We start from the raw sequence: 15,712 nt of genomic DNA, 5'->3' as shown, positions 1-15,712 counted from the left end.
ACATCTATTTAATTTCCCCTTCTTCCCCCTCCTTCATGTATAAGTTTAATAACTACAGAGTTTAAGTGTAGGGGTCTAGCCTAAATGATGTAACCTTGGTTATTTTTTTCTCCCTCCAGTCCTGTACAAATAAATAAATGAAATGTACAATTCCACTGTACTTAATGCACGGAACGCTTGGCAAATAATTATGTCAGTGAATTTGAAACTTGTATTAAACACTTTAGACATTTGTAGAAGGGAATTCATAGAGTTTTCACTTATATACTAAAGTTTTTTTGTGCAGTTCTCATTGCAAAAATAAACATTTGTACTGAATATATGAAGTAAACTTTTTCCCTTTCATCTTTCGCTGTTTAGCAGCAAGATTTGGCTAAGGCTGTATTGAGTAATGGGTCCCAATATCTCAATAGGCTTTAATCCCAGCTTCTATTCTAAAAGTGCGATGGAAGTCAGGCTCCAGAAGATTTTTTTAACATTTCAGGTCTTGCCATACTGAGAATTAATTTAAACGAGAGACCTACCTGGCCAAATCCAAAATTCCAGACAGTAACAGCAGGGTACCTGTATGAGAAGATTAGCAGGGGAATGCATCAATGCTACTAGATTTAAAGATAGCATCTAGTGTTTGATGTAACATGGTGTATCAATCAACTACACAAAATAAAATTATCCGTATCATGTGACAAAACGTAAAATGTAGCCATGCCATTTAATGTTGGCTTTCTGGCTAAATTGAATAAAAAAGTCTCTGCAATTTGCCTGAAACATCTCGGGTTCTAATCTCAGGTGGTCAAACTGAGGTCCTGAAGCTGCAAGTCTCCCCATTCGTTAAAAGCCTGTGTTTTCCCTTCCTTGAAAAATAGGAAATGAGAAAGCAGCAGTGAAAATAAAGCCTATCGAAAAGATAATCCCAGTTCGCTTTCATCTGCACAAAATGTACTGGCTTTGTATTATAACTTCATCCATTGCAGTGCTTATTGGCCATCAAAATATGAGTCTGTAGAGAAAATCCACAATTCTAGGCACAGATACTATTCTAACCATCTCAAAGACCGCAGGAAACCATTGATGAAAATTTGATATTACTAAAATAGCCAATTCAATTCTGGGAGTTGAAGTCCACAGGTTGTAAAAGGGCCACAGTTGCCCACCCCTGCTGTAGCCTACAGGCAGTCCTCCACTTACAACAGTTCATTTAGTGACCATTCACAGTTACAACAGCACTGAAAAAGGAGCTTCTGTTTTTCGCAGTTACAACCTTTGTAGCAGCCCCATGATCATGTGATCAAAATTCAGCTGCTTGGCAACTGGTTGATATTTATGACCATTGCTGTGTCCCAAGGTCATGTGATCACTTTTTACAACTTTCTGACAAGCAAAGTCAATGGGGAAGACAGATTCATTTAACAACCGTGTTACTAATTTATCAACTGCAGTGATTCACTTAACTGAAGCAAGCAAAGTCGTAAAACGGAGCAAAACTCACTTAGCAATGTCTCACTTAACAACAGAAATTCTGGGCTCAATTATGGTCGTAAGTGGAGGGCTACCGGTATTTTCACCACATCCATTGTTTGGCCACGTGGGGGGGGGAATTTGAACAATCGGAATAGGAGCTCTGCTTCCCAAAGGCAAAATGTACTACATAAACTTAGCCAACCATGCTGCATTCCGAGTAAAAATGGGAAAAATCAAACCACCGTACTTAACCTCTTTGCGATGGAGTGAAAGCAGGTGAATAAACAAGTTCATACAACCTTAGTTAAGATTATCTGAGTTTTTTGTAAAAAATTATGTTGCTTGAATGGAATGGAAATTCCACTAGTTCTGGGTTGGAAACATCACTTCTTGCTTTGTGTAGAATCCAATGAGAAAACCCCTTTCTCTTCATGAAAATGCACAGGTAAAAAGACAAACTTCCTGAGTAGAATGAACCACAGCCACATTGCTCCTTGTTTTTCTAACCACAAAAGCTTTCTTGGTAGAGAGAGCTCTCTCTCAGCAGTTGGAGGCGGGCAAATGCCCCACTTTCAATGTTTGGTGAGCAACCTGCTGCATGAATAAATAATGACAAAGGAACAAGGCTCTTCCTGTCTCCTTTTAGCAGTAGAAGGTTTAATTACTCTAATCACATGAACATATATCTTAAATATTCTTACTGATATAGTATAAATGAGATGTGACTTACAGTATGTCACAGAAGTGAGTACATCCCCTCACATTTTGTAAATATTTAGTATATCTTTTCATGTGACAACACTGAAGAAATGACACTTGGCTACAATGGAAAGTAGTGAGTATACAGATTGTGTAACAATGTAAATGTGCTGTCCCCTGAAAATAGCACAACACACAGCCATTAATGTCTAAACTGCTGGCAACAAAAGTAAGTACACCCCTAAGTGATAATGTCCAAATGGGGCCCAATGTGTCAATATTTTGTGTGGCCACCATTATTTTCCAGCACTGTCTTAACCCTCTTGGGCCTATTCACCAGAGCTTCACAGGTTGCCACTGTAGTCCTCTTCCACTCCTCCATGACAATGTCATGTTAGAGCCCTTGCGCACCTCCACCTTCCATTTCAGGATGCCCCACAGATGCTTAATAGGATTTAGGCCTGGCCAGTCCATCACCTTTACCCTCTGCTTCTTTAGCAAGGCAGTGGTCGTTTTGGAGGTGTGTTTGGGGTCGTTATCATGTTGAAATACTGCCCTGCGGCCCAGTCTCTGAAGGGAGGGGATCATGTTCTGCTTCAGTATGTCACAGTACATGTTGGCATTCATGGTTCCCTCAATGAACGGTAGTTCCCCAGTGCCAGCAGCACTCATGCAGCCCCAGACCATGACATTCCCACCATCATGCTTGACTGTAGGCAAGACACACTTGTCTTTGTACTCCTCACCTGGTTGCCGTCAAATAAGTTTATCTTGGTCTCATCGGAACACAGGACATGGTTCCAGGAATCTATGTCCTAAGTCTGCTTGTCTGCAGCAAACCATTTGCGGGCTTTCTTGTGCATCATCTTTAGAAGAGGCTTTCTTCTGGGACGACAGCCCTGCAGACCAATTTGATGCAGCGTGTGAAGTATGGTCTGAGCACTGACAAGCTGATCCCCCACTCCTTCAACCTCTGCAGTAATGCTGGCAGCACTCATAGGTCTATTTCCCAAAGCCAACCTTTGGATATGACGCTGAGCACGGGGACTTAACTTCTTTGGTCGACCATGGCGAGACCCGTTCTGAATCGAACCTGTCCTTTTAAATCGTTGTATGGTCTTAACCACCATGCTGCAGCTCAGTTTCAGGGTCTTGGCAACCTTATAGCCTAGGCCAGTGATGGCTAACCTTTTTGCCATTGCGTGCCAAAAGCGGAGGGAACATGGGGGGGTCACGCGTGCGCGTGCCGACACCCATAATTCTATGCGCCGTCGCCCACACAGTGTACACGACCCCCCCATGCTCCCCCCGTTTTTAGCATGTGATGGCACAGTGGGTCCGGTAGACCCATTTTTCACTCTCCCCAGGCTCCAGAGCCTTTCTAGGAGCCTGGGGAGGGCAAAAACGACCTTCCCCACTCCCCTGGAGGCCCTCCGGAGGCTGGAAATGGCCTGTTTGCCGACTGGTGGACCCAGAAGGCCTGAAAATCAGCGGGCCGGAGCTGAGCTCATGTGCCCACCGATATGGCTCCATGTGCCACCTGTGGCACGCGTGCCATAGGTTTGCCACCACGGGCCTAGGCCATCTTTATGTAGAGCAGCAATTCGTTTTTTCAGATCCTCAGAGAGTTCATTGCCATGAGGTTCCATGCTGAACTTCCAGTGACCAGTGTGAGAGAGCAAGAGCGAGAACACCAAATTTAACACACCTGCTCCCTCTTCACACCTGAAATCTTGTAACACTAATGCATCACATGATACCAGGGAGGGAAAATGGCTACTTGGGCCCCATTTGGACATTATCACTTAGGGGTGTACTCACTTTTGTTGCCAGCAGTTTAGACATTAATGGCTGTGTGTTGCATTATTTTGAGGGGACAGCACATTTACACATTTATACAAGCTGTGTATTCACTACTTTACATTGTAGCCAAGTGTCATTTCTTCAGTGTTGTCACATGAAAAGATATACTTAAATATTTACAAAATGTGAAGGGATGTACTCACTTCTGTGACATACTGTATATCTTAAATATTATTACTGATATGGTATGAATGAGATGACTTATCTAAGTAACATCTTCAGGAAAACAGTATAGCTTATTAAATTGCACACAGAAAAATGGATGGCGAAAAGTTAAATGTTCATTCCTACAGAAACAGATGCTAGAGTATGAGGACAGAGAAGTTGGGGGGGCATTTTGGAAAAGGCAGCTGCCCTCTATGCAGAGGGCTTGCAAATCCTAGTAACAACAAACTAGACTGCAAAAGCAGTGTAGATACAGGAAGAGTTGGAATGCTAAGTGCTATTCAAGAAGTGTGTATAGTCAGAATTTGCAAATCGTGACAGTTGTAAAGTGATTGACCTGATTTTATGACCTTTTTTGTGAAAGTCCTAAAGCGACTACTGCGGTTGTTAAGGCAGCATTGTGGTCTTGTTTGTTTTGCTGAAAATGAAGTAGATGCCAGATTTTGGCAAAAAACCCATAATAAAACAGGTTATGTAATACTGGGATGGTGCAAATTACCTGTAATTCCTACAGCTTTCTTAGAAATAGTTTTAAAACTGTTGCCATTGACTTTTTTCATAGGGTTGAGTGGTTTCCCAAAGTCATCTAGCTGGCTTCTAAGCCTAAGGCAGGACTATAACTCTGGCTTTCATGTTCCTAGTCAACATCTAAGTCATTAGCTCGTAACTAGCATGTTAAATAAATACTGTGCTATTAATTTGAATTAATAAAAGTTACCTTTCTCTTCTACATACTTCCTCCTTGCTCGTCAAACTGCAGATTGCAAAATGTTGCCGCGCACATATGGTATTATCAACCAAATGTCATTACTTCATGTGTGCCCAATACCCAATGCAATCATAAGTTGCACTAGTTGTGTGACATTGTCATGCATTTTATCATTCCCCCTTGCCATCTTCCTTGAATATGCTGTAACTCCCATGGTAGATGCCCTTGATTCTGCAAGGTTATATAACCTTGAAGTAGTTGGTCTTGCCCTAATTGCATTGTTGTTTTTCAGTTGATGAAGGGGTTTGTTGGATCTGATACCTTTCCTGGCTCCTCAGTATTAGTATGCTGTATTGGCTAGGATTGGACACTCTAAAGTTCAAACCCAGCTCCCATATTAAACTTTAATCCCAAGTCATGTGATTTGATAGCACATAATAAATCAGCAAAGAACATTCATTGTCACACTCTATGGAAGAGAAGGTTGGATTTTGAAGAAGCATGATATAAATAGCACTGGTGCTTTTGAAAGTTGGTGTTGGAGAAGATCCCTGAGAATATTGTGGACAGTCAAGAAGACAAACAGATAATTGAAGAAATCAATCCAGAGTTTTCACTCAAGGCACAAATGACCAGACTGGTTCTATTTTGGACTCATTATGCAAAGATAAATCCAGACACTTGGCAACTGACTCATATTTCTGACAGTTGCAGTGTCCCAGGTTCATGTGATTTCACTGGCTCAAGGTTGACTCAGCCCTCCATCCTTCTGAGGTCGGTATACTGAGGACCCAGATTGTTGGGGGCAATACGCTGACTCTGTCAACCGCTTAGAAAGGGCTGTAAAAGCACTATGAAGTGGTATATAAGTCTAAGTGCTATTGCTATCCTCTTTTGCGACCTTCTGACAGGCAAAATAATTGGGGAAGTCACATTCACTTAACAACAGTTTGTCTAATTTAACTACAGCAATTCACTTAGCAACTGTGGCAAGAAGGCTTGTAAAATGAGGCAAACTCACTTAGCAAATGTTTCACTTAACAACTGAAGTGTTGTTCAGGGCTCAGGGTTTGGGCTCAGTTGTGGTTGTAAGTCAAGGATTAGCTCTATTGTATTTTTTCCCCTTTACCCTTGAGATACCCGCCACTATTCATTGCACTGCTCTTAACCTTCACAAACGGAGGTCGAGGACTACCTGTAGTTACACGGGGTGGGTGTGGAGGTCGGCAGGGGAAATCTCTGGAGCGGCTCTCCCGTTTAAGCGGAGAGGGGGAGCCTTTGGAAGCCCCTTAATGTCACGGGCATCTCCCAAGCCGCATCTTGCTCTGCAGTCACTGTTGTTAAGAAAATGGAGCCAGAGGGCCCAAAAAGTCACCTGCCAGCGCCCTTCGACTCCTTTGCAGTTTGCCGCTGTCTTCTCCTGGAGGCTTCCCCGTCTACTCTGCTCTGCAAGCTGGCGTTCGCAAACCGGGGCCCAGTTAAGTACCGGCAGCAGGTCTAGCCCTGCTCGGCTTGCTGCCCTTTCGAAAATAAACAGGCCTCGGCCGCCCAGCATGCCAGAGGCTCGACTACATCAGCTGCGTTAGTTGAACTTCGAAGCCGGGCCTTCCTGAGGCTCTTGGAAGGGCGAGCCTGCGGCTTTAAAAAACAACAACAACAACAACAACAACGCTTCTCGCTCCGATCTCTGGCTTCTTGTAGCAGCCGAGCCCCTCCATTCCACCCCCAGTTGGGCTCTGGAGACGAGATCCAGGCCCGGCCGCCATCTCCGATCTTCCCCGGAGCAGCGACCAACTCGCTGCCTTTGCCAACTTCGGCGGCGGCCGGGCGGAGCCTGTGTCGGCGGCGGAGGATGCCCGCCGGTGGGCGCTCTCCCCGCCCTCGCCAGCGCGCAGAAACACAGCGGCAGCCTTCGCTTGGTGGGGCGGAGCTGCGAAGTTGGCTTTAAACGGAGGAAACGCGGCGCTTCCGTTTCTCCGAAGGTCGGAGCTGGGATTTGGGGCGACGTCGGAGCTTTGGGCATTTGAGCGTTGTTGCGGTTTGTGCGGGTAACTGTCTCGTAGATTGGGTCGGGCCGTGCCAAGCTCCCACACTCTTTCACGCTGGCTGGCATTCGGCAGTCTGGGCGTCAGGGTTGGCACGACACGCGGACCCCCCATGTAGCCCATCGCGTTTTAACGTCGGGGTTTGTGTGAGTGCAACCGGTGCTGTGGATTTCGCTCCCCGGGGAAACCATGGTTTTACCCTTGTGGGTAAGGGGTTGAGAGAAGCAATCCCGGCAAAGATCGTTTCGAGGTGGAGAAGGAAAACAATATATATTTATATTATTTTATATTTATATTACATATAAATATTATATATTATACATATACATATTACATATATTAAATATAATATTTATATTACAAATGTATATATATATATATATATATATATATATAGTAGGAAAGTGCGAAAGCTTTTGCAAAGTTGAATAAGAGATGTCATTCTGCAAAACCTAAATGGAAATGTTATTAACTTTTAAATTTGCCCACTCTCCCCTTTTCTGAAAGTCAGCAGCTATATAGTCCTTGTGGAAAATGTCAATTAATGTGAATGTACTTCTCCTGCCAACCGGGTGATGCTCCCTATTCCCTCTTAGAGGTTTTATCTGTAAATTTATCTAAAGTATATTCTTATTATCCTGGCTGCCCTTTATGAAGCTGCATAGCATTCAAAGGACAGGTTGGGATTTTACTACTTTGTGGCTCAGGGTGAGTCTGGATATGGATTTTTGTTTTCTATTCCGCAGTTGTTTCTGCACCCTGCACATCCTAGCCACAGGAAAACAGGAATCCCCTTTTCTCTGAGAGTTGTTGCAATTGCTGTAGCTTGAAGTATTTGTTGGTGTCTAATGCTATTTGGAATTAAAACTGTGCTGTTTTAACTAAAATACCTAAAAGAAAAAAAAAATCTTCCCTTTTGCCCAGGATTACACCCAAAAAATGGTATCTCTCTATCGCTCCTTACTGGTGCCCACTCGCATAATGCTGAAGGTCTCCAACATTGTGATGCAGTTGACCTTGTATGGTGCTGGTTATATTGCTGCTCTTTTCTACTCCATGTGGGTGTTCAGGCTGATACTTACTAAGGGCCCATGTCGGGTGTTCCAGAAAACTAAGAGGCTCCCACCGAAGATCCTGACTGATTCCTGTTATGGTGAACACAAGTATCTGATCCTCAAGGTGAGCCTGCTTAAGTAAAAGTAGAGTTCCATACTGAGATCACATTAATCAAAGTTCACTTCAGATGTGAAGATAAGGTCTTGGAGCATAGTGCTAAGAACTATATTTAAAGGCTGGGAGGAACATATCATAAGCCTTGATTACCAGCCTGTTTAGCATAATAATTTCTGTTCTGAATGGCAACTGCTTTCAAGAACGCAGGAAGAGGAGTTTGTCATCACTTCTTACCCAGTTTCAAATCTCTGCAGGCAAAATGTGCTTTATCACATGATCCTTGCATAACGGTGTGTTATTTACTTCTTTCTCTGTCTTGGCACATTTGAGAAGTCAGGGATACGCCTCCACTACGTTACAGCTGGCGAAGAAGGGGCCTGCCTGATGCTTTTTTTGCATGGATTTCCCCAGAACTGGTAAGTCTTGCTTTGGTGTGGTAGTTGTAGATCATGGAATATATGCCTGGTGGAATATAATGACTCCTAATCAAGTGAACTGGGAGGTCAATATGAATGACATCAACTTATGCTAAGAAAATACGTGATGTCCTTTTTCCTTACCTCTGTGTGGTTTGGGTATATATTGCACAGGTTTTCATGGCGCCATCAACTGAAGGAGTTCAGCCAAGCCTTTAAGGTGGTGGCACTTGATATGAAGGGCTATGGCCTTTCTGATGCACCACTGGCTTGGGAGTGCTATCAAAGGGATATTATTCTGGAAGACATACAAGATGTCATTGAAGCCCTGGGCTCCAGTGAAAATGATGGTGAGTTCAAGAAGAAGGGTTTTTTTTTTCCCCGATTGGAGAATCTGATCTGCTATAATTGTGGCTATAATAGCTCCCTGTTCTTGGGTGTGGGAGGAGTGGGAGTGGGAAGGGCACACTTGATGTTGCTTACCTGGCTAATGTTTCAAAAATATTTCAAAAATACTTCAGGGAGCTTTTTGTGACTGACTGAATTGATGGACAAGATACTTGTTCAGGCTTTCTTTCCTCCTGGAAGTTTTTCTCTTTTGTTCTTTAGGGGATCCCAAGTGCATCCTGGTAGGTCATAACTGGGGAGCAGCAATTGCGTGTGAATTTGCAGCCAATTATCCTAGCATGGTGGAGAAGCTGATTTTTATGAATGGTATTCCAGCACATGTTCTCTTCGGTAAGGCTAATCTTCTTCTGTGTCTTTGGGCTCACCATAAGGGATTCCTTATTCAGGGTTCAGTGGCCATTGAAATTGTAGAGTGAGTGGTTTTGGGATCTGGCTGGACTATTCCACAGCATGAGTATTTATAGAGGAAGGAGGCCTTTTCTGAATCAGGTATTCTATCTCAGTAAGCTAGAGCTGGGCAACCTGAGAGCCCAGACCAATCTATTTGTCATTTCTAGATAGGTTTCTGGTCCAAGTTACTAAAAATGCATAGGATGAGTGTGGCACATTTACATGTGAGAAAGTAGCTGTGGCTCAGAGTAAAGGAGACAATAGGCACCTACAGATGCAAATATTGGTTCATGTTGGCAGCACTTGAATTCAGTAACTGGGCATGAGGGATTTGAGACAATGCTAAACCCTGTTTAGAATTAGAATAAATGCCAAGGGGAAATGAATTGGAGGCCAAATAGCAATGCCATCACATTCAGGAATGCCAATCTTTCTTGGTAAAGAACTTGGAGTAAGAAGAGGGAGGAAGTTTTGACTTCTTTCCCACTTTCTTCTTGCTGACTTTCATCTCCAGCAATGGGTTTTTATAGAATAAGCCCTAAAATAGGATGGGTCTGTTTAAAATGATGAAAATTCTTCTGTACCAAAAAAGAGAACAATCCACCAAAAAAGGATAAAAATCCTGACCCTGTGGGTGTAATATAGCCCTGCTATATTACTCTTTAAAGTGACCTATGCTTCTTCAACATCGAGTTGTGTTGCTGGGCATGAAAAAAGGGTTCTTGGTCTTGATGGAAGCTTTAATTGCATTGCACATTGGCCCAGAATTCATGTAAAATATCAGTTGTTTCCCTTGCTTGGGCTGGCAGTTGATCCAAATGCTAGGAATAGAAATCCAAACTGAATATGTGAATTTTCGAACTATTTTAAAAATGTTTCTCTCAAGACGGCGTCAAGAGAAACGTAATCTGAAAATTAGCTTAAATAACCTCAGTGAGGCTTCTTAGCTCTTCAAGGTCGCCTTTTTTAGATGTTTCATATATATTAAGCATTGCTTGTTTACCTCAGTTTATTTTCCTTTTCAATCTTGCAGAGTATTTCCCCAAAAATCTCACCCAAATTATTAAATCCATGTACATATTCCTGTTCCAACTACCAAAGATACCGGAATGGCTGTGCTCCTTGGATGACTTCCATGTGAGTAAAGATTATGGAATAGCCTGAAAATTTGTAATCTCTTGCTTTAGGAGAGTAAGCTTAAATTAAACATATTAATTCCTGGGAGGAACTATGGCTAATTTCTTTAAGCCTGGATTTGTCATACTGCATTGGTGCTGGTTTTCTTCTTTGGTCTCTCTGCCAGGTTTCCTGGTTTTATCTGAACCCTTTGATGCTGTCTGTTTTTCTTTTTTAAACAATCAGATTCTTTCCCTCCATGGTGCTTCCTGTGAAGCTGTTCCATTTTTTTCAGTTTGTCTCCACAGAACAGACAAGACTGGAGTGAAGAGAGGATTTTTTCAGTGGTAAAAGAACCCCATGGAATGTGAGGCAAAGGTGAATTTGTTACATGAAGGACTTTGGGGATAAACAAAGAACAGCTCTAAGTACCTGAAAATTACCTGAAAGATGTTATGAAATGCTGAGATTCTGATATGTTTAGAAAGAGAAGGAGGAGTCTGTTGTGTATTTCCCTGCCTTTCTCCCTAGAGCTGTGTTGCTCTGATTCTCGGTAGTCTTTCCAACCCAAAAGAATATTGGGAAGAAGCTATGTAGAGGAGCCTGCCTGTCCATCTGTCAGCAGGATGTCTCTAGAAACTGAACAGGATGGGACCAGGTTGAGTGGGGACAAAAAGAGGGAGAAACTGGCAAAAGTACAGAGCCTTGATAGTACAGGGGTTTAGTGCACCCTGTTATTAACACAGCTGCCTGCAATTTCTGCTAGTTTGAATCTCTCCAAGGCTCAAGGTTGACTCAGCCTTCCATCCTTTCTAAGGTAGGTAAATTGAGGACCCAGTTTGTGGGGGCAATAAGCTGACTTTGTATAAAATATACAAAAGAATGAAGGCTATTGCTTAACGCATTGTAAGCCGCCCTGAGTCTCCGGAGAAGGGCGGCATATAAATCAAATTAAAAAAAAAAAAAAAAGGAAGTTTGAGTTCAAAAATGGGGCTGATCCAGCTGTAGAGAAAAAAAAATACCCCCATTCTGTTCATTGCTCCATGCTATACCCCCTTGACTGATCTTTGCTGGTCATGCAACCCATTAAAGAGTATATATATAGCTTGCTCTGTGCTTCCCAGTGTACAGACACATATAGGTAGTACAAGGTGGGGAAGACAGAAATGCAGATAACAGCTGTAACGTAGTTTTGTTTCATGGAAGCCTGTGGCTGCTGTAGGTAGAATGCTTAGAACAGTTCTAGAAGCAAGGCTCTGCATTCTTTCCTTGCTTTATTGAGTGTTAAGAAATCTTTAATTGCAGCCAACGCATCCATACTTCTGGATGAAGTCACAGAGACAAAACAGTGAAGCAACTTTGTCAGGTATCCAGTCCCTTTACACCAGAATCCAGGAAGATGAACACACCAGTTCATCTTCATATTTCTTCAAGAGATCCGGTGGGGTGTTAATCATGAAGATGTTAGACTAGGGCTGCAGGAAGTCCCAGGTTCAGATTTAAAGTATCTTCAGTCACAGAAGCTCACTTTGGAGCAGTCACTGTCTCTCAGTTAAACTACCTCATAGGACAAATGGATGTGCAAATGCTACATACACTCCTTGAAGAAAGAAAAAGGAGCTATAATTATACATAAATGTTTAAACTCTCATAAGCATTTTCAATAGTTTGCTCTGTCTCAAAAGCCCTGGTGTTATACAAGAGGGATATGTGTCTAACCCGTATCTACATGTTTTGTCTTATTGCTAGATAATAAAAGAGGGAATAACAAGCGAGAAGACAAGAATCCAGAATGTTGATTCACAGCAGAGGAATTACAGCCTTACTCTGTATAATTTCTCAAGGCCTAATGCCTTAACTCCACCAATTAACTACTACAGGAATATTCTCAGGTGGGAGAACACTCCACCTGGGCTCTGGTCTTGGGTAGTATCAGCATTTCTTCCTTCCCTTGGGATTGTCTGAACTGAAGCCCAATTTCTTTTAATATGTCAGGCCAAAGATTTGAGAAAATCCTGCAAGTTTTTTGAAAGGCAGTCTGACAGATCTTTATTTGTAGTAAAATTGGGAGATATTGGGTGGTAGACTGCTGCTAAAATACACATTCTGGTGAGAGAGAATTTTCCTGAGGATGGGCTCCAGCACAAGTCCGAAAGCTCAGAAGACTAAACCTCTAGTCCCAGTGACCGACCTAGATTGGATCCTACAACATTATCCTGGGACATGTATATTTCCTTTCATTTGTGATGCTAAAATATGAACATGCTGTCTTTAACAAATCCTCCTAGCTTCTTCTTAGTGATTGGTGTGCATGAAACCTGGGGGAGAGGGGGGGAAGCATGTAAACGCATTTTAGCATGTAAAAGCAGCAAGCTATTAATTATCCAGGGCTTGTTTTAACAGTTATCAACATGTGTCTGCCTTTACAGCTGGATACCACCAAAGCACAAAGATATTTTGGTGCCCACTCTGCTGCTCTGGGGGCAGAAGGATGCATACATGGAAGAAGGGCTGGTGAATCAGATACTGCCCTATCTCCAAGGCAGCTATCACATACATTACTTCCCAGACGCGAGCCATTGGCTACCTGAGGAGCAGCCTGAAAAGGTCAATCAAGTGATATGGGATTTCCTTCAAGGGAAGAAAAGTGATAAAGAGCTAAAGTAAAGAGCTAAAGTTCTGTAAAGTAAAGGCATCTGTACTATTTGGCATGAAGAAATAGCAGCCACTTGGCTTGGCTCTGGATTTCTGATCCTTGCTTTGTGTGTGATGTCTGCATTATATTGGAATCCAAGTCTCAGATAGCATTAATTGGCATTTCCCCAGGCGCCATTTCCTTTTTTGCACAGCCATAAGGTTAAAATACAATAGAAAAACAAGTCTCAGCTATATTTGTTGATGTGCCTTGCTGTGGCCAAGTCTTGAGCTCTTCCTTACTACCTAAGATCGAAAGACAAAAAGTTGTTGGCTTGAATCATATTGAAATCAAAGTTCTCATGACGAAGTCAGCCTCTTGTTGAACTATGAACCTGGGATGTACTATCATGCCTCATGAAGAATTTGCTTCATGACCAATGAAGGACTTAGGGGAATGACTGCTGGCAGATATCCTAAAATTACCTGAGAGCTTATTTGCAAAAATATTGGACACTTCATTACTCTAAACAGAGAAAGAACAAAGACTGCTTCTGTAGTAGGAAATGTCAAATATACCATATATACGATAAATTGGGAGGAAAAAGACCATTCAGTATGTAAAAGGATGATGATGTGTGTATTTTAATGTAATATAAGTGCTCCCTATGCAAGATTTGGATAATATAATTGTTGCCTGCAATTGTGATAAAAGATTTTTGGGTCATAGATTTCATTTATCCTCATATGTTGGACCTGATATCTAAAAGGTTGAGTTGATAGATGTTTGGGTCAGCAGATTCTAGTGCAGAGCTGAATTTGGAGAATGCAAGGTTGGAAGCCCCAATCTTTCTTTCCCAGAAGTCTTTGGATTGACACATACTAATTCCACGTTGTGGCTTAGTAGCCTTTTTTAGGGAGTGCCTTGCTTAGCACTTCTTCCTTACGGCATGTAAGAGAAGGCACACACACAGTCTATGCGCCTTCCTTATGCTGCCACCTGCTGACATACTGTAGACAGTGCAGACAGCTAAGGCTATGGGGCTCCTCGTGAGCAACTTCTTGGATGGATTAATAGACCAATTTCACAAGAAATAGACTTAGTCATTTTAAAAAAAGGAAAGGAGAACAAGTAACAACCCTCTTCAGCTTTAAGCAGTTGCATTTAAAGGTTTAAGTGAGATAATGGGAAAATAACATTTAAATCACAGACTGCAACTTTAAAAAATCTCACATAGAAGAACAGCAAAGGACAAGGTATGAGGACAATCCAGTTGTGGACCTAAATGCAATGTTTTATGGATGTAATTAATAGTAATAATGTACATCCATGTACAGGCACATGATTACTGGATCCCTTTGGTTTTCTGTGCAAGTTACAACTTCTTTCTTTCTTCCTTTTCTTTCTCGCTATCTTTTCTAATAAGCCATCACATTCAGTGGTGGGATTCAACTGGTTTAGGCCGGTTCGGGTGAACCGGTAGTTAAATTGCTGGCTGGCCCCTCCTCTCCCCACCCTGCCCCTTCCAGGAGTCCCCAACTGCCGCATTTTGGCTCCCAGGTAAGTGCAGGGAGGCCCACTAGGCCCAAAATGGGGTGCAGCGTGCCCCCCCATGGCCCATTTTTGCACCCAGGAGGTTTCAGGGAGGCTACCTAGGCCCAAAAAGGCACGGGGGGGATATCCCTCCCGTGGCCCGTTTTTCTCCCCAGGGGGGTGCAGGAGGCAGAGTACTGCCTATCACACCCCCTGGCCACGCCCACCATGGCCACGCCCACCCAGCCGATCATTAGGGCAGAGAACTGGTTAAATTATTTGAATCCCACCACTGATCACATCTATTATGTTATCAATACCTCTGGCTTCTCAACTGTCCTTCAAGTTTCCTGAAAGAGGTTTTTGCCATGATTCTTCACGTGAGACCAAGGATCATGGCCCTTCAGTGACGTAGAAACCCAAGCATTTGTGATGGCCCCTACTTGCTTGTAGCATGTTGTTCATCCATCTGTTAATATTATTTTGATTTTGTACTTTGATGGCATTTGCAATAGGTTACTTATAGGTTACTCCTTTGAAAGGAAGGAACGGTTGAGTTCAGAGTGTTTCTTCCTACACTTCAACATTACCATTCATAAAATGATGGTATCAGGGAGAAGAGAGAATGGATTAGAATGGTTGATAGTGGTAAGATACTGCTCATCCTCAGTTTGGCACTGGGAATAGTCCATGCTCTATGAAGAATCCCATTGCTTGGATATGGATCCAGGACTATATTTGCAATGATCTCTGAGCTTCCCAATAGAGGCCATTTCCTTCCACCTTCGTTTTTGCCTATACCAGTGATGGCTAACCTTTTTGCCATCAAGTGCTAAAAGCGGGGGGAGCGTAGGGGGGGTCACATGCACGTGTGTCCACACCCATAATTCTATGTGCCCTGCCCCCTGCGCATGTGCGTGCGACACCCCCCCATGCTCCCCACGCTTTTGGCACACGATGGTACGGTGGGCCACCGGTCTCCCGGTGGAACTGGAAGTCAAGAAACAAGCCATTTCTGGCCTCCAGAGGCATGGGGAAGGCCATTTTCGCCCTCTCCAAGCACCTAGAAAGGTTCTGGAGCCTGGGGAGAATGAAAAAC

The 15,712-nt window shown here is 43.0% G+C and overlaps 1 protein-coding gene across 1 annotated transcript; it reads left to right on the top strand.

Annotated features, from left to right (window-relative positions):
* Positions 1–6,873: 6,873 nt before the first annotated feature.
* On the top strand, positions 6,874–13,810 carry EPHX3 (epoxide hydrolase 3). The gene is made up of 8 exons (XM_070934451.1): positions 6,874–6,945; positions 7,867–8,121; positions 8,449–8,531; positions 8,706–8,881; positions 9,141–9,269; positions 10,363–10,466; positions 12,195–12,337; positions 12,875–13,810. Exons 2-8 carry the CDS (start codon positions 7,882–7,884, stop codon positions 13,110–13,112), a joined length of 1,113 nt encoding a protein of 370 aa, XP_070790552.1. The 5' UTR covers positions 6,874–6,945; positions 7,867–7,881; the 3' UTR covers positions 13,113–13,810.
* The last annotated feature ends 1,902 nt before the right edge of the window (positions 13,811–15,712 follow it).

The sequence above is a fragment of the Pituophis catenifer genome, unplaced genomic scaffold (genome assembly GCF_029215685.1).
Source record: "Pituophis catenifer annectens isolate HBS135680 unplaced genomic scaffold, rPitCat1.0.hap2 SCAF_2, whole genome shotgun sequence".
In the NCBI taxonomy this organism is placed as follows: domain Eukaryota; kingdom Metazoa; phylum Chordata; class Lepidosauria; order Squamata; family Colubridae; genus Pituophis; species Pituophis catenifer.
Note: the sequence above shows the minus strand (reverse complement) of the source record. Positions and strands in the feature narration are given on the sequence as shown.

Excerpts from the sequence above, each read along its gene's own strand:
- EPHX3 (XM_070934451.1), top strand. The coding sequence starts at position 7,882 with ATGGTATCTCTCTATCGCTCCTTACTGGTGCCCACTCGCATAATGCTG. Across the intron at positions 8,122-8,448 it reads ACAAGTATCTGATCCTCAAG|TCAGGGATACGCCTCCACTA; the intron begins GTGAGCCTGCTT and ends ACATTTGAGAAG. Across the intron at positions 10,467-12,194 it reads GCTCCTTGGATGACTTCCAT|ATAATAAAAGAGGGAATAAC; the intron begins GTGAGTAAAGAT and ends TCTTATTGCTAG.